General features: G+C 44.1%; 2 protein-coding genes across 10 annotated transcripts in view; both read left to right on the forward strand.

The window, feature by feature from the left end:
* LOC129862368 (homeodomain-interacting protein kinase 2-like) overlaps window positions 1-24,313 on the forward strand; it is a 207,050-nt gene extending 182,737 nt beyond the window's left edge. The window contains exons 10-15 of one of the 6 annotated variants that reach the window (XM_055933927.1): window positions 1,165-1,295; window positions 2,265-2,456; window positions 14,426-14,764; window positions 15,068-15,339; window positions 15,643-15,818; window positions 16,648-24,313. In XM_055933927.1, coding sequence (XP_055789902.1) covers window positions 1,165-1,295; window positions 2,265-2,456; window positions 14,426-14,764; window positions 15,068-15,339; window positions 15,643-15,818; window positions 16,648-17,136 — 1,599 coding nt within the window. In that variant the 3' untranslated portion in view covers window positions 17,137-24,313. The remainder of the gene's footprint in view (window positions 1-1,164; window positions 1,296-2,264; window positions 2,457-14,425; window positions 14,765-15,067; window positions 15,340-15,642; window positions 15,819-16,647) is intronic. The other 5 variants (XM_055933929.1, XM_055933930.1, XM_055933931.1 and 2 more) reach the window with 5 other exon arrangements.
* Window positions 24,314-25,182: 869 nt separating this feature from the next.
* Window positions 25,183-27,471, forward strand: part of LOC129862371 (UPF0606 protein KIAA1549-like) — a 93,905-nt gene continuing 91,616 nt past the window's right edge. For 3 of the 4 annotated variants that reach the window (XM_055933933.1, XM_055933936.1, XM_055933935.1), the window contains exons 1-2: window positions 25,187-25,392; window positions 26,383-26,664. In XM_055933933.1, the coding sequence (XP_055789908.1) occupies window positions 26,415-26,664 (250 nt within the window). In that variant the 5' untranslated portion in view covers window positions 25,187-25,392; window positions 26,383-26,414. Of the gene's footprint in view, window positions 25,393-26,382; window positions 26,665-27,471 lie in introns of all 4 variants that reach the window. The other variant, XM_055933934.1, reaches the window with a different exon arrangement.

Below are 27,471 nucleotides of genomic sequence, written 5' to 3' on the forward strand. Positions count from 1 at the left end.
CACACACACACACACACACACACACACACACACACACACACACACACACACACACACACACACACACACAGACAAACAGACCCATCTCTGACTCGGGGCATATTATGCCTGCCAACTCCCTGCATTCTGCACCAGCAATACAAAGCAGCTCCTTTCACAGCAGCCCTGAATGGGCCTCGATGTGAATTTAATTAAAATCAGAGCTGATTTGGATAATGCCAAACACATCAGCACAGGGACCAGGAGGGGAGAGGCAACATATCTTTACTACACATCCAAAGTCTTCCCAGCAAACTGGGAACATTCCCAGAACATTAACTAAGATTCCCATTAAGTTCTAGTTAGAGTTTTTTCTAACATTAGGATGATAACATCCCAAAAACAGTCCAAGAAAATTCCACAATGTTCCCACAACCTAAAGAAACATTCTGGGAACCTTAAAAAAAAAAGATGAAATGTGTTCTGGGAACATTCTTGTAATAATGTTTTTTGCACCCTAAAAGAAACATTGTAGAATCATCCGCACATATCTTTTGTGATTCCCCCACAATGTTCCCACCAGACTGTTCCCACAACCTAATGAAATATTCTGGGAACATTTAAAGAACAGATTAAATGTGTTCTAGGAATATTCTGGCATCATCAGTCGAATGTTTTATACATACATTCATGATTGGACAGTTTTTGTATTATGAGAACATTTGCAGAACTCACAGAGTTCACAGAACCAATATTGGTTTGCTGAGTTATCTGCGCTCTGTTGATGTGTACTGCTGACAAGGCCAGATAGTTAATCTGGCTTTGTTTAACTAGCCTATTGTAACACTGGCCAGTTGTTCTGCTTGTACCTGCAATCCATTGGCTGTTTACTGTTTTTACAATGATTTCTTAACTTTTGTTACACTTTCAATTATTTCCCCTTGTTCCCCCATGCCTTTATCTCTGGAATTAAAACAATGAGAGATACAAAAACAACACCTCTTTTATTTAGGTAGCATTCTTTGTCTACATTAAAGTGTACCTTGCATAATTGACCTGCAAGGTTGTTAGGTGACAGATGATCCCATAGAGATAGAAATAGAAATACAATATAATATAAATAGTGTTGTATTTAATTCTGTGACTGATCTCTTCTCCCCGTTTGCTCTTTTTCTCTCCCCTCAGCAGGCCTGGCCCAATGGCACCCAGCAGATCCTTCTCCCCCCCGCCTGGCAGCAGCTCACCCACACCTCAGTCCAGCACGCCACCGTCATCCCTGACTCCATGACGGCCTCCCAGCCCCTGGCTAACTGGAGGTAAGGAACATGCTCTCCTCCTTATGTAACCAGAGTCTTATAAGCACTACCAAAACAAATCAAATCCTATAGGATCAGAGAAGACATTAAATATTAGACTTGGTCAAACGTACCAACTTTGTACAGTATAGCCTGGAATATCTATCTATATGTGAAGCCAAATGACAAAGGTGCATCAGTTTCATTGTATCCTGCAAACCAATTTGATATGCTCTGTTTCACCATGATTAACAGAATGTATCACTTAACATTCCAGGCTAGTTTTATTGTCCAATTGTGTATAAAGGCCTGGTTAACATGGGGAGGTTTGGATGTATACAACGTTCAGAAAGGATCAGCACAGCAGTGTCCTGATTGACAGAAGAGCATTGCCTTGTGACAGGCACTCAGAGTGCTGCCATGAATCACAGTCTAGAAGTGAACAGTGGGTTTTTTATAAGAGCACATTTCCTTTAGAGGGATGAGATGTATGTAAGGACATCATCCCAGGCACGGCGTGTCACAATGATGATATGTTAGATGGATGGGGCCTGTAGGAAGGTAAGCTGGATGCAGGTATATGAGTGTGTGTGTCTGCATGCAGGTTCATTTAGCAGTGTCCGTCTAAGGACAGGGTGGTTCTCTCTCTTTCTCTTTCTCTCTTTCTCTCTCTCTCATCCCCACAAAGATGATTGGGAAAGTGTCGCACTTCCTCTGCAGAACTATCCCTCTACAGCTGCTAGTGTCAGCTGCCCTCGCTCCCGCTCTCTTTATTCCTCTCGCTCTCTTTTCTCCCCTCTGTCTCACGCGGTGACTGCTGCCACCCACCCAACTCTAGTCCCATATGTGAAGCAGTATGTAGTCATGTGCAGGTATAGATAAATAGTTAGACATGAAAATGGGGCAAGGTCACAATGACGGTGTTTCTCCAGATATAATAATATAAAATACAGGTTCAGTGTAGTGATGGGACATTTTGTTGTGTTCCAGGAATTCTCACCCACACGGCGGCCATTACAATCCCATCATGCAACAGCCGGCGCTGCTGGCTGGCCACGTCACCCTCCCATCCAACCACAACCAGCCTCTCAATGTGGGCGTGGCCCATGTGATGAGGCAACCGTCAACCAATTTCAACAACTCCTCTTCCAAAAAGAACAAGCAGCATCAGATGACTGCCAGGTAAGCACAACTAGGACCTCCTACACAACTAGGACCTCCTACACAACTAGGACTCCTACACAACTAGGACCTCCTACACAACCAGGACCTCCTAAACAACTAAGACCTCCTAAACAACCAGGACCTCCTAAACAGCCAGGACCTCCTAAACAACCAGGACCTCCTAAACAACTAGGACCTCCTACACAACTAGGACCTCCTACACAACTAGGACCTCCTAAACAACTAGGACCTCCTACACAACTAAGACCTCCTAAACAACTAGGACCTCCTAAGCAACCAGGACCTCCTAAACAACTAAGACCTCCTAAACAACTAAGACCTCCTAAACAACCAGGACCTCCTAAACAACCAGGACCTCCTAAACAACTAGGACCTCCTACACAACTAGGACCTCCTACACAACTAGGACCTCCTACACAACTAGAACTCCTACACAACTAGGACCTCCTAAACAACTAGGACCTCCTAAACAACTAGGACCTCCTAAACAACCAGGACCTCCTACACAACTAAGACCTCCTAAACAACCAGGACCTCCTACACAACTAAGACCTCCTAAACAACTAGGACCTCCTAAGCAACCAGGACCTCCTAAACAACCAGGACCTCCTACACAACTAAGACCTCCTAAACAACTAAGACCTCCTAAACAACCAGGACCTCCTAAACAACCAGGACCTCCTACACAACTAGGACCTCCTACACAACTAGGACCTCCTACACAACTAGGACCTCCTAAACAACTAGGACCTCCTACACAACTAAGACCTCCTAAACAACCAGGACCTCCTAAACAACTAGGACCTCCTACACAACTAAGACCTCCTAAACAACCAGGACCTCCTAAACAACTAGGACCTCCTAAACAACTAGGACCTCCTAAACAACTAGGACCTCCTACACAACTAGGACCTCCTAAACAACTAGGACCTCCTACACAACTAGGACCACCTAAACAACTAGGACCTCCTAAACAACTAGGACCTCCTACACAACTAAGACCTCCTAAACAACTAGGACATCCTAAACAACTAAGACCTCCGAAACAACTAAGACCTCCTAAACAACCAGGACCTCCTAAACAACTAAGACCTCCTACACAACTAGGACACCATAAACAACCAGGACCACCTACACCACTAAGACCTCCTACACAACTAGGACCTCCTAAACAACTAGGGTCTCCTACACAACCAGGACCACCTACACCACTAGGACCTCCTACACAACTAAGACCTCCTAAACAACTAGGACATCCTAAACAACTAAGACCTCCGAAACAACTAAGACCTCCTAAACAACCAGGACCTCCTAAACAACTAAGACCTCCTACACAACTAGGACATCCTAAACAACCAGGACCTCCTACACAACTAGGACCTCTTAAACAACTAGGACCTCCTAAACAACTAGGACCTCCTAAACAACCAGGACCTCCTAAACAACCAGGACCTCCTAAACAACTAGGACCTCCTACACAACTAGGACCTCCTACACAACTAGGACCTCCTAAACAACTAGGACCTCCTACACAACTAAGACCTCCTAAACAACTAGGACATCCTAAACAACTAGGACCTCCTAAACAACTAGGATCTCCTACACAACTAGGACCTCCTACACAACTAGGACCTCCTACACAACTAGGACTCCTACACAACTAGGACCTCCTAAACAACTAGGACCTCCTAAACAACTAGGACCTCCTAAACAACCAGGACCTCCTACACAACTAAGACCTCCTAAACAACCAGGACCTCCTACACAACTAAGACCTCCTAAAAAACTAGGACCTCCTAAGCAACCAGGACCTCCTAAACAACCAGGACCTCCTACACAACTAAGACCTCCTAAACAACTAAGACCTCCTAAACAACCAGGACCTCCTAAACAACCAGGACCTCCTACACAACTAGGACCTCCTACACAACTAGGACCTCCTACACAACTAGGACCTCCTAAACAACTAGGACCTCCTAAACAACCAGGACCTCCTAAACAACTAGGACCTCCTACACAACTAAGACCTCCTAAACAACCAGGACCTCCTAAACAACTAGGACCTCCTAAACAACTAGGACCTCCTAAACAACTAGGATCTCCTACACAACTAGGACCTCCTACACAACTAGGACCTCCTACACAACTAGGACCTCCTAAACAACTAGGACCTCCTACACAACTAGGACCTCCTAAACAACTAGGACCTCCTAAACAACTAGGACCTCCTACACAACTAAGACCTCCTAAACAACTAGGACATCCTAAACAACTAAGACCTCCGAAACAACTAATACCTCCTAAACAACCAGGACCTCCTAAACAACTAAGACCTCCTACACAACTAGGACATCCTAAACAACCAGGACCACCTACACCACTAAGACCTCCTACACAACTAGGACCTCCTAAACAACTAGGATCTCCTACACAACCAGGACCACCTACACCACTAGGACCTCCTACACAACTAAGACCTCCTAAACAACTAGGACATCCTAAACAACTAAGACCTCCGAAACAACTAAGACCTCCTAAACAACCAGGACCTCCTAAACAACTAAGACCTCCTACACAACTAGGACATCCTAAACAACCAGGACCACCTACACCACTAAGACCTCCTACACAACTAGGACCTCTTAAACAACTAGGACGTCCTAAACAACTAGGACCTCCTAAGCAACTAGGACCTCCTACACAACTAAGACCTCCTAAACAACTAGGACATCCTAAACAACTAAGACCTCCGAAACAACTAAGACCTCCTAAACAACCAGGACCTCCTAAACAACTAAGACCTCCTACACAACTAGGACACCCTAAACAACCAGGACCACCTACACCACTAAGACCTCCTACACAACTAGGACCTCCTAAACAACTAGGATCTCCTACACAACCAGGACCACCTACACCACTAGGACCTCCTACACAACTAAGACCTCCTAAACAACTAGGACATCCTAAACAACTAAGACCTCCGAAACAACTAAGACCTCCTAAACAACCAGGACCTCCTAAACAACTAAGACCTCCTACACAACTAGGACATCCTAAACAACCAGGACCTCCTACACAACTAGGACCTCTTAAACAACTAGGACCTCCTAAACAACTAGGACCTCCTAAACAACCAGGACCTCCTAAACAACCAGGACCTCCTAAACAACTAGGACCTCCTACACAACTAGGACCTCCTACACAACTAGGACCTCCTAAACAACTAGGACCTCCTACACAACTAAGACCTCCTAAACAACTAGGACATCCTAAACAACTAGGACCTCCTAAACAACTAGGATCTCCTACACAACTAGGACCTCCTACACAACTAGGACCTCCTACACAACTAGGACTCCTACACAACTAGGACCTCCTAAACAACTAGGACCTCCTAAACAACTAGGACCTCCTAAACAACCAGGACCTCCTACACAACTAAGACCTCCTAAACAACCAGGACCTCCTACACAACTAAGACCTCCTAAACAACTAGGACCTCCTAAGCAACCAGGACCTCCTAAACAACCAGGACCTCCTACACAACTAAGAACTCCTAAACAACTAAGACCTCCTAAACAACCAGGACCTCCTAAACAACCAGGACCTCCTACACAACTAGGACCTCCTACACAACTAGGACCTCCTACACAACAAGGGCCTCCTAAACAACTAGGACCTCCTAAACAACCAGGACCTCCTAAACAACTAGGACCTCCTACACAACTAAGACCTCCTAAACAACCAGGACCTCCTAAACAACTAGGACCTCCTAAACAACTAGGACCTCCTAAACAACTAGGATCTCCTACACAACTAGGACCTCCTACACAACTAGGACCTCCTAAACAACTAGGACCTCCTACACAACTAGGACCTCCTACACAACTAGGACCTCCTAAACAACTAGGACCTCCTACACAACTAAGACCTCCTAAACAACTAGGACATCCTAAACAACTAGGACCTCCTAAACAACTAGGATCTCCTACACAACTAGGACCTCCTACACAACTAGGACCTCCTACACAACTAGGACTCCTACACAACTAGGACCTCCTAAACAACTAGGACCTCCTAAACAACTAGGACCTCCTAAACAACCAGGACCTCCTACACAACTAAGACCTCCTAAACAACCAGGACCTCCTACACAACTAAGACCTCCTAAACAACTAGGACCTCCTAAGCAACCAGGACCTCCTAAACAACCAGGACCTCCTACACAACTAAGAACTCCTAAACAACTAAGACCTCCTAAACAACCAGGACCTCCTAAACAACCAGGACCTCCTACACAACTAGGACCTCCTACACAACTAGGACCTCCTACACAACAAGGGCCTCCTAAACAACTAGGACCTCCTAAACAACCAGGACCTCCTAAACAACTAGGACCTCCTACACAACTAAGACCTCCTAAACAACCAGGACCTCCTAAACAACTAGGACCTCCTAAACAACTAGGACCTCCTAAACAACTAGGATCTCCTACACAACTAGGACCTCCTACACAACTAGGACCTCCTACACAACTAGGACCTCCTACACAACTAGGACCTCCTACACAACTAGGACCTCCTAAACAACTAGGACCTCCTAAACAACTAGGACCTCCTACACAACTAAGACCTCCTAAACAACTAGGACATCCTAAACAACTAAGACCTCCGAAACAACTAATACCTCCTAAACAACCAGGACCTCCTAAACAACTAAGACCTCCTACACAACTAGGACATCCTAAACAACCAGGACCACCTACACCACTAAGACCTCCTACACAACTAGGACCTCCTAAACAACTAGGATCTCCTACACAACCAGGACCACCTACACCACTAGGACCTCCTACACAACTAAGACCTCCTAAACAACTAGGACATCCTAAACAACTAAGACCTCCGAAACAACTAAGACCTCCTAAACAACCAGGACCTCCTAAACAACTAAGACCTCCTACACAACTAGGACATCCTAAACAACCAGGACCACCTACACCACTAAGACCTCCTACACAACTAGGACCTCTTAAACAACTAGGACCTCCTAAACAACTAGGACCTCCTAAGCAACTAGGACCTCCTAAACAACCAGAACCTCCTAAACAACTAGGACCTCCTACACAACTAGGACCTCCTAAACAACTAGGACCTCCTAAACAACCAGGACCTCCTAAACAACTAGGACCTCCTAAACAACCAGGACCTCCTAAACAACCAGGACCTCCTAAACAACTAGGACCTCCTACACAACTAGGACCTCCTAAACAACAAGGACCTCCTAAACAACTAGGACCTCCTACACAACTAGGACCTCCTAAACAACCAGGACCTCCTAAACAACTAGGACCTCCTACACAACTAGGACCTCCTACGCAACTAAGACCTCCTAAACAACCAGGACCTCCTACACAACTAAGACCTCCTACACAACTAGGACCTCCTAAACAACTAGGCCCTCCTAAGCAACCAGGACCTCCTAAACAACTAGGACCTCCTACACAACTAGGACCTCCTACACAACTAAGACCTCCTAAGCAACTCGGACCTCCTAAGCAACCAGAACCTCCTAAACAACTAGGACCTCTTACACAACTAGGACCTCCTAAACAACTAGGACCTCCTAAACAACCAGGACCTCCTAAACAACTAGGACCTCCTACACAACTAGGACCTCCTACACAACTAGGACCTCCTAAACAACCAGGACCTCCTAAACAACCAGGACCTCCTACACAACTAGGACCTCCTACACAACTAGGACCTCCTACACAACTAGGACATCCTAAACAACCAGGACCACCTACACCACTAAGACCTCCTACATAACTAGGACCTCCTAAACAACTAGGACCTCCTACACAACCAGGACCACCTACACCACTAAGACCTCCTACACAACTAGGATCTCCTAAACAACTAGGACCTCCTAAACAACTAGGACCTCCTACACAACCAGGACCACCTACACCACTAAGACCTCCTACACAACTAGGACCTCCTAAACAATTAGGATCTCGCACACAACTAGGACCTCTTAAACAACTAGGACCTCCTAAACAACTAGGACCTCCTAAGCAACTAGGACCTCCTAAGCAACCAGAACCTCCTACACAACTAGGACTTCCTAAACAACCAGGACCTCCTACACAACTACGACCTCCTACACAACTAGGACCTCCTACAAAACTAGGACCTCCTACACAACTAGGACCTCCTAAACAACTAGGACCTCCTAAACAACTAGGACCTCCTAAACAACTAGGATCTCCTACACAACTAGGATCTCCTAAACAACTAGGACCTCCTAAACAACTCGGATCTCCTACACAACTAGGACCTCCTAAACAACTAGGACCTCCTAAACAACTAGGACCTCCTAAACAACTAGGATATCCTACACAACTAGGATCTCCTACACATCTAGGACCTCCTACACAACTAGGACCTCCTAAACAACTAGGACCTCCTAAACAACTAGGACCTCCTAAACAACTAGGACCTCCTAAACAACTAGGATCTCCTACACAACTAGGATCTCCTAAACAACTAAGACCTCCTAAACAACTAAGACCTCCTAAACAACCAGGACCTCCTAAACAGCCAGGACCTCCTAAACAACCAGGACCTCCTAAACAACTAGGACCTCCTACACAACTAGGACCTCCTACACAACTAGGACCTCCTAAACAACTAGGACCTCCTACACAACTAAGACCTCCTAAACAACTAGGACCTCCTAAGCAACCAGGACCTCCTAAACAACTAAGACCTCCTAAACAACTAAGACCTCCTAAACAACCAGGACCTCCTAAACAACCAGGACCTCCTAAACAACTAGGACCTCCTACACAACTAGGACCTCCTACACAACTAGGACCTCCTAAACAACTAGGACCTCCTACACAACTAAGACCTCCTAAACAACTAGGACATCCTAAACAACTAGGACCTCCTAAACAACTAGGATCTCCTACAAAACTAGGACCTCCTACACAACTAGGACCTCCTACACAACTAGGACTCCTACACAACTAGGACCTCCTAAACAACTAGGACCTCCTAAACAACTAGGACCTCCTAAACAACCAGGACCTCCTACACAACTAAGACCTCCTAAACAACCAGGACCTCCTACACAACTAAGACCTCCTAAACAACTAGGACCTCCTAAGCAACCAGGACCTCCTAAACAACCAGGACCTCCTACACAACTAAGACCTCCTAAACAACTAAGACCTCCTAAACAACCAGGACCTCCTAAACAACCAGGACCTCCTACACAACTAGGACCTCCTACACAACTAGGACCTCCTACACAACTAGGACCTCCTAAACAACTAGGACCTCCTAAACAACCAGGACCTCCTAAACAACTAGGACCTCCTACACAACTAAGACCTCCTAAACAACCAGGACCTCCTAAACAACTAGGACCTCCTAAACAACTAGGACCTCCTAAATAACTAGGATCTCCTACACAACTAGGACCTCCTACACAACTAGGACCTCCTACACAACTAGGACCTCCTAAACAACTAGGACCTCCTACACAACTAGGACCTCCTAAACAACTAGGACCTCCTAAACAACTAGGACCTCCTACACAACTAAGACCTCCTAAACAACTAGGACATCCTAAACAACTAAGACCTCCGAAACAACTAATACCTCCTAAACAACCAGGACCTCCTAAACAACTAAGACCTCCTACACAACTAGGACATCCTAAACAACCAGGACCACCTACACCACTAAGACCTCCTACACAACTAGGACCTCCTAAGCAACCAGGACCTCCTAAACAACTAAGACCTCCTAAACAACTAAGACCTCCTAAACAACCAGGACCTCCTAAACAACCAGGACCTCCTAAACAACTAGGACCTCCTACACAACTAGGACCTCCTAAACAACTAGGACCTCCTACACAACTAAGACCTCCTAAACAACTAGGACATCCTAAACAACTAGGACCTCCTAAACAACTAGGATCTCCTACACAACTAGGACCTCCTACACAACTAGGACCTCCTACACAACTAGGACTCCTACACAACTAGGACCTCCTAAACAACTAGGACCTCCTAAACAACTAGGACCTCCTAAACAACCAGGACCTCCTACACAACTAAGACCTCCTAAACAACCAGGACCTCCTACACAACTAAGACCTCCTAAACAACTAGGACCTCCTAAGCAACCAGGACCTCCTAAACAACCAGGACCTCCTACACAACTAAGACCTCCTAAACAACTAAGACCTCCTAAACAACCAGGACCTCCTAAACAACCAGGACCTCCTACACAACTAGGACCTCCTACACAACTAGGACCTCCTACACAACTAGGACCTCCTAAACAACTAGGACCTCCTAAACAACCAGGACCTCCTAAACAACTAGGACCTCCTACACAACTAAGACCTCCTAAACAACCAGGACCTCCTAAACAACTAGGACCTCCTAAACAACTAGGACCTCCTAAACAACTAGGATCTCCTACACAACTAGGACCTCCTACACAACTAGGACCTCCTACACAACTAGGACCTCCTAAACAACTAGGACCTCCTACACAACTAGGACCTCCTAAACAACTAGGACCTCCTAAACAACTAGGACCTCCTACACAACTAAGACCTCCTAAACAACTAGGACATCCTAAACAACTAAGACCTCCGAAACAACTAATACCTCCTAAACAACCAGGACCTCCTAAACAACTAAGACCTCCTACACAACTAGGACATCCTAAACAACCAGGACCACCTACACCACTAAGACCTCCTACACAACTAGGACCTCCTAAACAACTAGGATCTCCTACACAACCAGGACCACCTACACCACTAGGACCTCCTACACAACTAAGACCTCCTAAACAACTAGGACATCCTAAACAACTAAGACCTCCGAAACAACTAAGACCTCCTAAACAACCAGGACCTCCTAAACAACTAAGACCTCCTACACAACTAGGACATCCTAAACAACCAGGACCACCTACACCACTAAGACCTCCTACACAACTAGGACCTCTTAAACAACTAGGACCTCCTAAACAACTAGGACCTCCTAAGCAACTAGGACCTCCTAAACAACCAGAACCTCCTAAACAACTAGGACCTCCTACACAACTAGGACCTCCTAAACAACTAGGACCTCCTAAACAACCAGGACCTCCTAAACAACTAGGACCTCCTAAACAACCAGGACCTCCTAAACAACCAGGACCTCCTAAACAACTAGGACCTCCTACACAACTAGGACCTCCTAAACAACAAGGACCTCCTAAACAACTAGGACCTCCTACACAACTAGGACCTCCTAAACAACCAGGACCTCCTAAACAACTAGGACCTCCTACACAACTAGGACCTCCTACGCAACTAAGACCTCCTAAACAACCAGGACCTTCTACACAACTAAGACCTCCTACACAACTAGGACCTCCTAAACAACTAGGCCCTCCTAAGCAACCAGGACCTCCTAAACAACTAGGACCTCCTACACAACTAGGACCTCCTACACAACTAAGACCTCCTAAGCAACTCGGACCTCCTAAGCAACCAGAACCTCCTAAACAACTAGGACCTCTTACACAACTAGGACCTCCTACACAACTAGGACCTCCTAAACAACTAGGACCTCCTAAACAACCAGGACCTCCTAAACAACTAGGACCTCCTACACAACTAGGACCTCCTACACAACTAGGACCTCCAAAACAACCAGGACCTCCTAAACAACCAGGACCTCCTACACAACTAGGACCTCCTACACAACTAGGACCTCCTACACAACTAGGACATCCTAAACAACCAGGACCACCTACACCACTAAGACCTCCTACATAACTAGGACCTCCTAAACAACTAGGACCTCCTACACAACCAGGACCACCTACACCACTAAGACCTCCTACACAACTAGGATCTCCTAAACAACTAGGACCTCCTAAACAACTAGGACCTCCTACACAACCAGGACCACCTACACCACTAAGACCTCCTACACAACTAGGACCTCCTAAACAATTAGGATCTCGCACACAACTAGGACCTCTTAAACAACTAGGACGTCCTAAACAACTAGGACCTCCTAAGCAACTAGGACCTCCTAAGCAACCAGAACCTCCTACACAACTAGGACTTCCTAAACAACCAGGACCTCCTACACAACTACGACCTCCTACACAACTAGGACCTCCTACACAACTAGGACCTCCTACACAACTAGGACCTCCTAAACAACTAGGATCTCCTACACAACTAGGATCTCCTAAACAACTAGGACCTCCTAAACAACTCGGATCTCCTACACAACTAGGACCTCCTAAACAACTAGGACCTCCTAAACAACTAGGATCTCCTACACAACTAGGATCTCCTAAACAACTAGGACCTCCTAAACAACTCGGATCTCCTACACAACTAGGACCTCCTAAACAACTAGGACCTCCTAAACAACTAGGACCTCCTAAACAACTAGGATATCCTACACAACTAGGATCTCCTACACATCTAGGACCTCCTACACAACTAGGACCTCCTAAACAACTAGGACCTCCTAAACAACTAGGACCTCCTAAACAACTAGGACCTCCTAAACAACTAGGATCTCCTACACAACTAGGATCTCCTAAACAACTAGGACCTCCTAAACAACTCGGATCTCCTACACAACTAGGACCTCCTAAACAACTAGGACCTCCTAAACAACTAGGACCTCCTAAACAACTAGGATCTCCTACACAACTAGGATCTCCTACACAACTAGGACCTCCTACACAACTTGAACCTCCTAAACAACTAGGACCTCCTAAACAACTAGGACCTCCTAAACAACTAGGACCTCCTAAACAACTAGGACCTCCTAAACAACTAGGACCTCCTACACAACTAGGATCTCCTACACAACTAGGACCTCCTACACAACTAGGACCTCCTACACAACTAGGACCTCCTAAACAACTAGGACCTCCTAAACAACTAGGACCTCCTACACAACTAGGATCTCCTACACAACTAGCACCTCCTACATAACTAGGACCTCCTACACAACTAGGACCTCCTACACAACTCGGATCTCCTACACAACTAGGACCTCCTAAACAACTAGGACCTCCTACACAACTAGGACCTCCTAAACAACTAGGACCTCCTAAACAACTAGGACCTCCTACACAACTAGGATCTCCTACACAACTAGGATCAACTAGGATCTCTTTGGATTTGAACATCACCTACAGTCCCCCTGTCTTTCCTGATTCACTATGAAAATTCTTTGTCAACCGGCGCTGGAGGCTTTCAACAATCAACCAATCAGAACACAATAGCCAGCTCCAAGTTGAAAGTGAAACAAAAAAAAATTATAATATTATGTCTGCTGTTACCTGGGCAGTGTCTGTCTTCGGTATTGTTACTCTGTATGTACTAGTAGGTGCCACCTAGTATTAGGTTGTAGTGGTAGGTGCCACCTAGTATTAGGTTGTACTAGTACGTGCCACCTAGTATTAGGTTGTACTAGTAGGTGCCACCTAGTATTAGGTTGTACTAGTAGGTGCCACCTAGTATTAGGTTGTACTAGTAGGTGCCACCTAGTATTAGGTTGTAGTGGTAGGTGCCACCTAGTATTAGGTTGTAGTGGTAGGTGCCACCTAGTATTAGGTTGTAGTGGTAGGTGCCACCTAGTATTAGGTTGTAGTGGTAGGTGCCACCTAGTATTAGGTTGTAGTGGTAGGTGCCACCTAGTATTAGGTTGTAGTGGTAGGTGCCACCTAGTATTAGGTTGTAGTGGTAGGTGCCACCTAGTATTAGGTTGTAGTGGTAGGTGCCACCTAGTATTAGGTTGTAGTGGTAGGTGCCACCTAGTATTAGGTTGTAGTAGTAGGTGCCACCTAGTATTAGGTTGTAGTAGTATGTGCCACCTCATCCCCCTCTCATCTCTCTTCCGTCAGGAACGTGTCTGCGTACGAGGTGTCCTCCTCCCAGGCGGTACAATCACCACAGCACTCCAAGCGGCTGAAGGAGAACACCCCTCCACGTTGTGCTGTGCTTCAGAACAACGGCCCTTCCTCCGGCTCCAGCTGCGGACCCCCCCTGGGCTGTGGAGGGTGGGGACGGGGCGAGGCAGAGCAGGCCTCCAGCACCACCAGGGACCACCATCAGCACCACAACGGGCAGCGTCAGACCATCATCATCCCTGATACGCCCAGCCCTGCCGTCAGCATCATCACCATCAGCAGTGACACGGACGAGGAGGATGATCACAAGAATAGCAACACCAACCATACTAGGTACAGGCCAGCCATTTTGGGCCAGACATGAAACGCAGGCAGGGATCTGGGAGCCAGGGTTAAATACATGACAGGATGCCATGTTTAGTGCATGTTTAGTTTCATTACTGAAAGAGCTGGGTTTCATTTCAGTTCCAGCCAATTCAGTAAAAGGAGTGGACATGATTGGCATAAGGGCATTTTTTTGTGGATTGATCTGAATTCACTATTTATTATGGAATCGACACCAACATTGGTCAGAAGGTTAGTAGGCTGACCATTACTATATGTACCATTACTAAAAAGTGATCCTCCTCCTTGCAGCTCATTCAAGCAGAGGAAGAACGTCATCAGCTGTGTCACAGTACACGACTCCCCCGACTCTGACTCATCCAGTAACAACAGTCCCTATGCAGTAGAGTCCAGGCAGCCCAACAACAACGGCTACCATGACTCCAAGACCACCCTGCTGGACAACTACAGCAACGGAAACAACCTTCGCTCCATCATCATCCCCCCTCTTAAGAGCCAGTCCAGCGAGGTGCTGAGCGAGTGTGAGCGCCTGATGCCAGGTACCTACATAGATATCTACACAGGTACCTACACAGATATCTACACAGGTACCTACAGAGACCCACACATCCACACAGACAGGGAGGGATGGTTGATAGTCTTTCTTCTAGAGTATAGGAAATACTATTATTGTTGTTTGAATTTTTTTACAAATGTATCCATTATTATCGTTGTTGGTACTACAAATGAACCTTCGCTAAGCTCTGCCCCATTGGTTACTGTTGCTACCTCGGTTCCACATTTTTTTTGTGTGTGTTTATACTGTACTCATATGTTCTTTTCTTGACCTGGATTGACCTTTTGACCTTGTTCCCTTTACTCTGCAGATGCAATGAATCATCAGAATTCGGCATACAAGTTCAAAACCTCCAACGGCGCGGGCATGGTGTCTGGCAACAACCACCTGTCTGGGGGCGTGGCTTACCGACAGCAGCGCTCAGGGCCAAACCCCTTCCAGCAGCAGCAGCCTCTCAATCTCAGCCAGGTATGGAGAGAGAGCCAAGTAAGGACTGATCTAAATTATTTAAATCATTATCAATCAATCACATGTATTTGTAAAGCCCTTTTTACATCAGCAGATGTCACAAAGTGTTACACAGAAACCCAGCCTAAAACCCCAAACAGCAATCTATTCAGATGTAGAAGCACAGTGGCTAGGAAAAACTCACTAGAAAGGCAGGAACCTAGGAAGAAACCTAGAGAGGAACCAGGCTCTGGCGGGTGGCCAGTCCTCTTCTGGCTGTGCCATGTGGAGATTATAAGAGTAAATGACCATTAAGGTCAGATTGTTCTTCAAGATGTTCAAAGGTTCATACATGACCAGCAGGGTCAAATAATAATCGCAGTGTTTGTTGAGGGTGCAACAGGTCAGTACATCAGGAGTAAATGTCAGTTGGCTTTCCATAGCCGAGCATTCAGAGATCGAGACATTAAGTGCGGTAGAGAGTCAAAAACAGCAGGTCTGGGACAGGTAGCACGTCCGCTGAACACGTCAGGGTTCCATAGCCACCGGCAGAACAGTTGAAACTGTAGCAGCGGAATGACTAGGTGGACTGGGGACAGCCAGGAGTAATCAGGCCAGGTAGTCCTGAGGCATGGTCTTAGGGATCAGGTCCTCCAGGATGGGAGGGAGAGAGAGAGAGAATTAGAGGGAGCATACTTAAATTCACACAGGACACCAAATAAGACAGGAGAATTTCACCAGATATAACAGACTGACCCTAGCCCCCCAGCACATAGACTATTGCAGCATAGATTAACTGTGTGGAAAGTGAGATTGTCATTTGGATTGCACTGACTCCATCCTCGTATCTCTTCTCGCTCCTATCCAGGCCCAGCATCACATGGTAACTGAGCGGAACGGAGGCCACCGGCGCCAGCAGGCTTACATCACCCCAACCATCGCAGCCCAGGCCCCCTACTCCTTCCAGCACCACAACAGCCCCTCTCACACTGCCAACGTCCACACCCACCTGTCTGCCACCCACCTGGCTGCCACCCACCTGCCCGGCCAGCCCCACCTCTACACCTACACTGCCACGCCAGCAGCCCTGGGCTCCACGGGCACTGTGGCCCACCTGGTGGCAACCCCGGGCTCTGCCCGCCACACGGTCCAGCACACCACATACCACACACCGGGCATTGTTCACCAGGTACCCGTCAGCATGGGGCACCACGTGCTGCCCTCACCCACCCTGCACCACAGCCAGTACCAGGCTCAGTTTGCTCACCAGACGTACATCAGCGCCTCCCCTGCCTCCACTGTCTACACTGGATACCCACTGAGCCCCACCAAGGTGAACCAGTACCCTTACCTCTAGAGCCAAGCCAACACACTGGAGACCCAGACCCCCAGATCCAGACCCCAGCAATGCTGCTGCTGCTCACTCCATGTCCTCCCTCCCCATCCCCACTCCACAGACAGAGAGATAGAGAGAGAGAGACATGCAATCTTTATAAAACTGTCACGTTTACTTGAAGACATAATGACAGAGAGGAAAAAGGTAAATAAATAGACAGAGAAAGGAGAGGTGGAATTTCTATTATTACTTTTCTTTTCCCAAAAAATTCTCCAAAAGGGCCAGTTTTGCTTTGTTTTCTCTCTTGGTTTTATTTCTACTTTCAAATGAGAGTAATTTCTCATTATTTTAACGCAAGGTCTTCATAACGGGCCTTTGGGAGAGGTGGAGGCTTTTTGTTCTCCTAAAACAGCTTTTTGTTTGTTTTTGTTTTCCCGTCTTGAATTGGAAAGGGTCTGTTTTAACAAGGGGTCCCTCTCTGGATGTTGGAATTCCCATCATAAGAATTCCCATGAGAATTCCCGTGAGGATTTGGGAATGAAGGTGAAATACGGAAACCTGCTGCTCTTCAAAGAATAAAACAAATAATGATGGCCTTGAACTGTCTTAAACATTTCCAAATCATTCAATGTGTGGGGGAGAGAGAACATCCCTCTGCATCCCACACCCCTCCTTCTCCAGGAGTCAGGAGTCTTCTGGAAATATAATCAACAAAAGACAAAAAAATACGTGTTTTCCCTTTGTTTTTTAGTTCTCACCTTTTTGAGAAGACTTGTTTTAGCTATAGGAGTTGTAGCTGGGCCCTGTTTTTAGAATGTAGCAGTCTGCACCCAGATTATTTTATGAATAACTTTTTCTGATACCAATAGAATTTATTTGTTCCTCTTTTTTCATTGTGATTGCACAAAGTGGTTATAATAACATAGGCATGTACAATGTGATTGTCTGTGTGTGCGTGTGCTACTGCCAGCCATGTGTGTGTAGTCCACCTCTTGCACCTTTGTGCTATAATACTTGGAATCCTCCGTAGTCTTAGGTTTGACCATTGTTCCCTCGTAGTGCCTTACAGATATAACGACACAGTTTACTTCGCTGGAACCTTGAGAACCAACAGACTAGCTGGAACTGGTTCCTTTCTTTGACGTCTTATTGTCAGGGCAGATTTGATTTCTCTTCCAGGTGTAGGCTTAGCCCCTAGCTCTGTGTCCTATCCTTATGACAGTATACTACAGCCATAAAAGGTTAGAGTTCATATTTAACTGACCTTTGGCTTTTTTGTAAAGTGTACATGAGTTTAACTTGCCTGGGGTACTGAACCAAAGTCGTTAGATCATTCTCTTTACATTGTGTGCTGGATATACATTTTTATTTGTGTACAGTATAACTGTAAGTCACCGTGGCGCACATACATACAATGGCTTTAGTTTGAGATGTGTTACTTTGTTTTTTATATCACACAAGGGAGTCGGTGCCCAGGAATAATAGAACAGAGAAGTATCAGCACAAGGATCCAATTAGGGGTAATGGAAAAAGCAAAAATACAAGAAAGTGACTGTCAAAAACATTTATGTGATGAGTTCATTTGACACATCAATAGTCCAGAGTTCGAGAAAAAATAGGAATCTGAGGTTAACAGCTAAACCAGTAGAAAGGCCTGATGGGAAGTGGTGGTTGCTATGGCGGCAATCCTCAGAAGGCCACCGAGAGAGCCTGGTTTTTTGCAGTAGGGAAGCAGAGTATTGAGGACTGTTGAGAGGGGTTGCTGGGTAGGAGTAAGACCTGGGTTCAAATACTATTTGAAATCTTTTAAATAATTCTAACGTTTGCTTTAGAATGCCTGCAGTGCCAGATGGGCGGCGTTTGCAGTTTTTCAACCATTGCATTGCACCAGGCAAACTCAATCAAGTGCAGCTAAAGTATTTGAAATGATTTTAAATAGTATTTAAACCCAGGTCTGGCAGGAGTGAGTGAGTGAGTGAGTGAGTGAGTGAGTGAGTGAGTGAGTGAGTGAGTGAGTGACTACCTGACTGACTGACTGACTGACTGACTGACTGACTGACTGACTGAGTGAGTGAGTGAGTGACTGACTGACTGAGTGAGTGAGTGAGTGAGTGAGTGAGTGAGTGAGTGAGTGAGTGAGTGAGTGAGTGAGTGACTGACTGACTGACTGACTGACTGAGTGACTGACTGACTGACTGACTGACTGACTGACTGACTGACTGACTGACTGACTGACTGACTGAGTGACTGAGTGACTGAGTGACTGACTGACTGACTGACTGACTGACTGACTGACTGACTGAGTGACTGAGTGACTGAGTGACTGACTGACTGACTGACTGACTGACTGAGTGAGTGAGTGAGTGAGTGAGTGACTGAGTGACTGACTGACTGACTGAGTGACTGAGTGAGTGACTGACTGACTGACTGACTGACTGACTGAGTGAGTGAGTGAGTGAGTGAGTGAGTGAGGGAGGGAGTGAGTGAGTGACTAGTAGAAAGCATTTGGTTGGTCTGGGTAGGAACTGAGGATGGCAGAGTGGTAGTGTGGCATTCCTCATGTAAATGGGACTAAAAGAATAGAATGTTGGCATGGAGCAGGTTGGTAGTAACAGTGACGGTGGGCAGGAGTTACAGGAGCACTGCATGAATGCACACCTAACTCTGATACAAGTTGTTGTGTTGTTGTAGTGGTTTTGTAAAGATAAATGGAAGTTATTTAGTCATTTCTGCCCTGAGGGTTGTGTAGCACCTCTCCGCATAGAGAGAGACATGAACGGAACAGAAATGCTACTGCGTACACCTGGAAGGGCTTACTATCAAATGGGCTTCATTTGTTGACACTGGATCCATTTTGTCTTCGGAATCATGTGTTCACAGATAGCATACCACCAGAAAGGGATACATGATAGGAAGAGAACTGATTGGGCTGTTGCTTCTATGTGTTTGCTGCTTAATTTAATATCAGTTGTATTTCTCGTAGCCAATGATATATGATTACTATGTTTGTTGTAGTGTCCTCATGAAGTAGGCACATCAGAAATACTTGTGGTTTTAGTGAGAGCCTTCCCCCTTATCCCTTCATGTCATGCCATAGTACTTGCATTTTAAGTGATTATTTTATTTCTACGTTATTATTGAACTTTTTAAATGGCTGTAGGTACAGTATAAACTGTATTGTGTTATTTTACAGATTGTTGCAATAATTCTCGTGGATGTTTTTATCAGTGATTTGTTATTAGGCTCATTTCTATGTTGATTTGTAACTGGGAGTTGCTGTACAGTGATGTTATGTATTCATAAGGAGGGGTGTATACCTGTGTACAGTGATGTTATGTATTCACAAGGAGGGGTTTATACCTGTGTAAAGTGATCAGGCACCGTTGACAATAATAAAGTTATAAAGTTGACAATAATCTATTTGGGCCCTTATGGGTAGGTAGCTTAGACTTGAGTGTGTCAGATCAAGGTTTGCTCACTAAACTAAACCTTAAACAACAACATTTTGGTACTTCACCAATAGGCCACCACACTCTCTCCAACTGGCTCCACCATGCAAGCCTTGGGTTCCAGGCAGTCAAAGATGTGATGCGTAGCATGTAAAGGTTGCTGGTTACATCATTTTCTTTCTGTTCGGTGGTGTATCTTTGTTGGTACTTTTTTGTTGATTTCCATGAGGCCTGTGGGCCTAAGAACACAGATAAGGGAGATGCTTTTCCACATAAGTGGTTGGCCCCTCCATAAAGAGGCAGACTACTGAAACATTCCACCATAGGGAGAATCTGGCATCCATAGTGCACACCCTACAGTCTCCATAGCTCTCTGATCTGATGACATGTCATTTTGGGACCTGTCTTTCTTCCCACCAAAGAAATTCAACATGTTGATGATATCCAGTACAAACACAAACAATCCCCATGTGGTCTGGCAATAACTTCTGGTCTAAACAAGTACCTTTACAGCACGTTGAGTGTGCTTTGAGGGCTATTGATGGGTTTTAAGCAAATGTTAGTGTGTGAGGTGTACATATAGTACAGTAGAACGGCAGTATGGGCACAACACACACATACACACTCATATATGAATGATTCAAGTTGCCATAATATCTTAAGCTATTTGACTGCCAATTGCAGTCCACCATTCTCAAACATCTATGATTTGAAAAAAATATGTTTTAGATCTGTCACTCGTTACCCCCTAAATGTTCCATTACCCCCTAATGTTCGTTACCCCCTAAATGTTCCATTACCCCCTAATGTTCGTTACCCCCTAAATGTTCCATTACCCCCTAATGTTCGTTACCCCCTAAATGTTCCATTACCCCCTAATGTTCGTTACCCCCTAAATGTTCCATTACCCCCTAATGTTCGTTACCCCCTAAATGTTCCATTACCCCCTAATGTTCGTTACCCCCTAAATGTTCCATTACCCCCTAATGTTCGTTATCCCCTAAATGTTCCATTACCCCCTAATGTTCGTTACCCCCTAAATATTCCATTACCCCCTAATGTTCGTTACCCCCTAAATGTTCCATTACCCCCTAATGTTCGTTACCCCCTAAATGTTCCATTACCCCCTAATGTTCGTTACCCCCTAAATGTTCCAATGTTGAATCTCAAACTTCTCTCTGAATTGTTTTACATGTAAGTGTTTTTTACGTTGTCAAAGTTATATTTGAGCTTTATTAATGTTGTAAGCAGATTCATTTGTAAAAAACAAAAACATGTTATACGTTAGTGCGCCATAGGATGACCTATAGAGTGAAATAAAGAAAACAAAAAATACCTTTCAAATAATGGTCACTAGCACAAAATGAATGTAATATGTGACCTGCTTCATCTGAAATGCTTTAGATATTTCTGCTTGAGTGATCATTCATTTAAGTAAAGATTTGATTTCTACATTGGCGCTTGCACCGCCAGGGTTGTGGGTTAGATTCCCGGGTCCACGCATACGTAAAAATGTATGACTGGAAGTCGCTTTGGATACAAGTGTCTGCTAAATGGCATATATTATTATTACAAAAGAAATTGTTGCCATGCAAGATGCGATAAGTCTGATTCCAGCTAAAACAACTTGACTCAACATAAATTCATAGAAAAATGGAAAATGTTTCTTCCAATATGGGGTTTTCAAATATTATTTATTTGATTTCATTAAAACATTTTCCAGTATAATCTATATTTAGCAATATACGAGAAGCCCTTTTAACCCTACACTCAATTTTGTTTCAATGGACTTGCTATATTTTGAATGAAATAATATTTTAATGTGTAAAATATTTTAGCGTCGTACCACTTTGTTTAACGTGTTATGTGTTTTATGGAAAATATGATTCAGTGTGAGCATTAACGTAGATCCTTACAATTACCAAAATGTGGTATTCTTGTGCTAATGAAGTTTGTTTACTTTGAACATCATCTCTCCCCTGCTACAGTAGCCATTTCAATGTTAGAATAATGCCTTCCAAATAACTAAGCTATACCCTCAGAGCTTTAAGGTGTGGTTTCAATTAAAGGGGGCTGTGTAACGTGGTCTTTTGGTGAAGCCTGGTATTTTTACAACTTTGTTGTTCTTAAAATACTTGCGCTACACAAGAAGTGTTCAGCTTCCAACTTTTCCCAGAGTGTGATTGCGAGTACTCTTTCTGGATCCTTGTATGAAATATTGTGAAACATTTCTGAAGGCATGGCATACATTGCCAGTTAGTCTTCTCAGGTCAAACCCCTCTGAAGTGACTTAAATCATTTTAACACCTTACCAGAATAGAATAATCACACAACCTCTCCTCCCCTTCGTGAGAGCTTTGCAAAGTACACTCTCCCAAAGAAGCAGGGAGGTAGGAAAAGTACTTGTTTTACAATTATTTATTTTATATGCATCACTGAAACTCTGTAAACTAATAACACATTTTTAAAGCCCTTCTGTATGAGTATTGATGTGTCTGTGTTTGTATGTTTGTCAAGGGAATCACCCCCTTTTTCACCCCCTTTAACCGTTTGATGCACCCTTTAATGGAATAGGTCAAGTGTTGTCATTTGGCCAGTTTTTTTAAACATGTACTTAAGAACCAACATGTCATATTTTCTCCCCTCTTGCTAAAGACATGTTAGAAGGCTCATTTTCCGATTATGCACACATTTTGAAACAATTTGGTTTAGAAAATGTATTGTTTAGCTATTTCTTGCCAGCTCAAACCGCAAATGAGCATTGTACTAATGTCCTTGAGCGGATGGGTTATTGCCTAATGAATTCCCATTGATAAATCCCAATATAAACCTTGCTTCTCCATAGATGACAGAGGGACAAGGGATGAGATATAACAGTAAACTGCTGTAACTGTCACACTGTACTGTAGTCATTTTGCAGTAATATTGATCCTGATTTTGGTTTTGTACTTGAACAACTGCATTCACAAAGAAATGGGTAAAAAAATGATATTTTTGTACAAAGTATCAAAACCTAAGAAAGCATCAATCCCTGTCCTTGTTGTGTGTCCATTGCTGTATGGTTTTTCAATGGTGTTGAAATCTCATTGTTGTTCAGGCTATTATGTGCTGCAGTATTTCCTAGTATACTTTTTTGTTAATTGTCTCTCTCATTTACATTTTTATTTTTAAGAAGTGTGTTTGTTGTCTCCTTAATATCTGTTGATATAGCTTTCTATGTACCATATTCCTTAAACTAATATTATTGAGTATGTTGTGAGAATGGATATTTTACTGGCTTTATAGAATGTTTAAAGAAATATAATAATGAGAATAAGAAGAATGATTAATTGAACTCCTAAAGAGTTGAGTACTTGGCTACTAAGCGCTTGTGTTACCATTAAGATGTTGTGTGCTTCTCTTAATCATTTTCGTTGTAGAAAAATGGAGTGAATTTAAAATAGGCTTCAAAAAAACAAATGATAGCATTGTACATTTACAGGAGGATTTTAATCGACAACTTGGTCATAGAAGAAAATAGTGATTTTAATTGCCCTCTTTACTAACTGTAGGGTGAAGGGGCTGGCATTGTGGTGAACTATGTTCTAGCTTGTTATTCACTGTTACTTTTGATCATTTCTTCGGTCTCCGAGGTGAATCGAGTTATTCATGAGAATTTGTATGCTCACATATGCATATTGTATATGTGTAGAAATGTAATCACACTTTGTCTTGGATTTACATTAAACTGTTAAGTCACGGCACCAGTCTCCCGTCTCATACAATAGTCATTATTTGTAACTGCTGTGTTTGTGTTGGAGAGGGTTTGTGGTGGTGGTGTGTACTCTATCAACATGGCAAATTGCTTGATGGTTTTTACAGACATAATGATGCACCTGACATAACCTGAAGGACACCTCACTGAAAGAGCTAGTTGATGCATGATGTTTCACTGCAACTCGAGTCAAATACATTTATTCTAAATGAAGGAATCACCAATTTCTCTCAAGTATTTAATTTGTTGATCTCTATTTTTTGCTTTGACTAGTTCCGTGAGTGCAATCAACTTTACACTAGAAACCCTATAACCCCAGCCTAGAAAATACATAACTCTAGCTGTAGATTACTTTAGTAACACTGAGGTACAGTAGCCAGACTAAGCACAGTTCCAAATCCATCCTAGATGTAAATGTTCTACTGACCATTTTATGCCACTAGATGGCGATGATTAACCATATTTTCTCGCTGTGATACTAAAATCAGTTATTTACCCTAATTTTCATAGTTAAATCAAAGTGTTAACCAGTCTTGTCTCTATTTGATGACATCGTTTATTGTTTATAAGTGGCCTTACTATTGCTTTTGCTAACACATATTTGAAGTAGGGAAAAAAGTTTATTGTATACCTTCTCTGACAATGCTTTCAGGAAAATAAAAGTTTAACATTTATGTATAATACAGTTAATCAATTACCATTCAGTCTGTCTGTCTGCCCATGTAATAGCTCAAGGGATTGGGTGCATCGCACGAACGGTGTTGCGGTGAAACCACAGACGCCGCCAGAGATGGACAACCTAACACCCTCCTGTTTGAAGGACTGCACTGCAGCCAATGATCGTAGGACGTTAGAAAATAAATATCTAATCAGGGCTCGGGGAGGAGTTATTGCAATCCTCAGGACGAGTGGCCAGTACGAGAGCGAAATATGCCCAAAGAAAACGGAAAGGACAATGATATTAGGTAGCAAACTATTTCAAGTGGTATTTAGCTAGTCCGGTTCATTTGATTGTTTTTGTGGATATGAAAACGTCCAGACAAAGGGAAACAGAGAACGTGAAGCTCCGTTTTGGTAAAATGATGTGCTCTACTATTGTATGTGATTGGGACACAGCAAATGCATAGGATAGACGGGCACAAGATTCCCGTTATCTCTGAACTCCGAGCGCAAGATAGCTAGCAAGTTAACGTTACCTGTTTTAAAACTTGTCCATGGTTTGTTTGTTGTTGTATGCTGACTCGAGCTTGTTTATGAAAATAACAAAGTATTACCTGTTTTATTTTGTTATAAGATACTATGATATTCATGGAGAAAACGGGTCGGGAAGGAGGACAAGGAGACAACTCATGACGAGTCAGTCAACCAGGCAGCAGAGCAGGCTAGCTAGCTAGTAGTGTCAGGATCATTTTACACATTGAGCCCCTTTAGGTACAGTAGTAGGCTCGCTACTAATAGGTAGCGAATGTAATTTTGGTGTATAAATAGCTAGCTCGCTAGCTAGTAAATAAGAATAACATTCGTATTTACTAGTGTTGCCGCTCAGACACACCCACACACATTTTCACATTTGCTATGTTACTGTGAATTCCCCCACACTTAGCTAATAGCTAATCCCTGATTTGCGCTTGCATCACCTTTGCCTACTGGCATGTCAGAGCAGATCGGTGTCTTCATCATGAGTAGCACGTTTCCTTCAATGCTCTACTGATTTGGAGAAAGGCAGTGCCTCACATGTCCTCATATGAAAGCTTAACCCAGGAGAGAACAAAGGACAGCCAGGGTTGACCTAACTAGCCTGCCGGCATCCAGCCTAGCACACTGTTATGTCAGGGTCCTTATAATGGAGTGGTTTTCAGATAAACAGAAAGCTTTTAGCCTAACGTGTGTTGTCTTTCTGTATTGTGTGTGTTCATCTTTTTTTGATTGTGTTCATCTTCTCTTTGACTGCATGTTTTTCCCAAATTGTTTGCTTTATGTGCTCATATTGATAGACAGACAACTGTCGATGCTCTCATAATGCATGGAATATTTTTTGACATCATTGTTTTTGTTTGCACACAGCTTAATCAACCCCTCTTACCGAAAGCCGATAAATGATATGGAAGAAGGGGTACATTGAGGCAGATCACACAAGCAATACCTGCATTGTCCAGCTCGTGGTATCTACTGGGTTGCATCATAAGTGGATAAAATGCCATGACTTCCATGCAATGGAGGGTTTAAGCTTCTCTATGGGTTCATTGTGGATTTCCAAGACCGTTCTGCCCATTCAAGGCTTCGGTGCAGCGGTTCTAGGGCTGATGCTGTTGGTGACAATGATCACAGCAGGTTCACCTGCAGCAGGTAAGCAGACACCTCTCTCACAGACATGATCCACTAATTTGTTCAGTGCAGTATGCTGACATCAACTCTATATAGTCATTATGTAACAACCACGGATCAATAAGGGTTTTGAAGTTCATATGACAAAGACAAGTTAGTATTGACTAATAGGTAGCCCTTCTACTGTGTGTTATCACACACATAGCATGTTACTTTCCAGTCCTATGTAGTCTTAAAGCTATCAAAATGACATTGCCACGAACAGCACCAGAGATATTGAGATGAGCGAGATGCAACACTTTGCTCCCACACAGTCACACACAGTAGTTGCGCATGTGCACTAGGACCAAAACCCTTTAACACTCTTAGTTGTTGCAGAAATGTACCTACTATGCTGTTTACTTCATACATCTACATCATATCGCTTAATTTACCTTTAATGTTTGATAACTTCCCTGACTCGTAACAGGTGGCAAATCAACAGGTGGTGAAGGCTATGGAATGCTATTTGAAATGTCAGTGTAATAACCCTCTGTGTAATAGCCTTTATATAATTGGGCTCCCGAGTGGCGCAGTGCTCTAAGGTACTGCATTTCAGTGCAAGAGGTGTCGTCACTACAGTACCTGGTTCGAATCCAGGCTGTATCCCATCCGGCCGTGATTGGGAGTCCCATAGGGCGGCGCACAATTGGCCCATCATCGTCCAAGTTTGGCCGGAGCAGGCCGTCATTGTAAATAAGAATTTGTTCTTAACTGACTTGCCTAGTTAAATAAATAAATAACAACATTTGCCATATTGACAACAGTCTACTGGTCACGTACACATAT

Source organism: Salvelinus fontinalis, chromosome 9 (genome assembly GCF_029448725.1).
Source record: "Salvelinus fontinalis isolate EN_2023a chromosome 9, ASM2944872v1, whole genome shotgun sequence".
Classification (NCBI taxonomy): Eukaryota; Metazoa; Chordata; class Actinopteri; order Salmoniformes; family Salmonidae; genus Salvelinus; species Salvelinus fontinalis.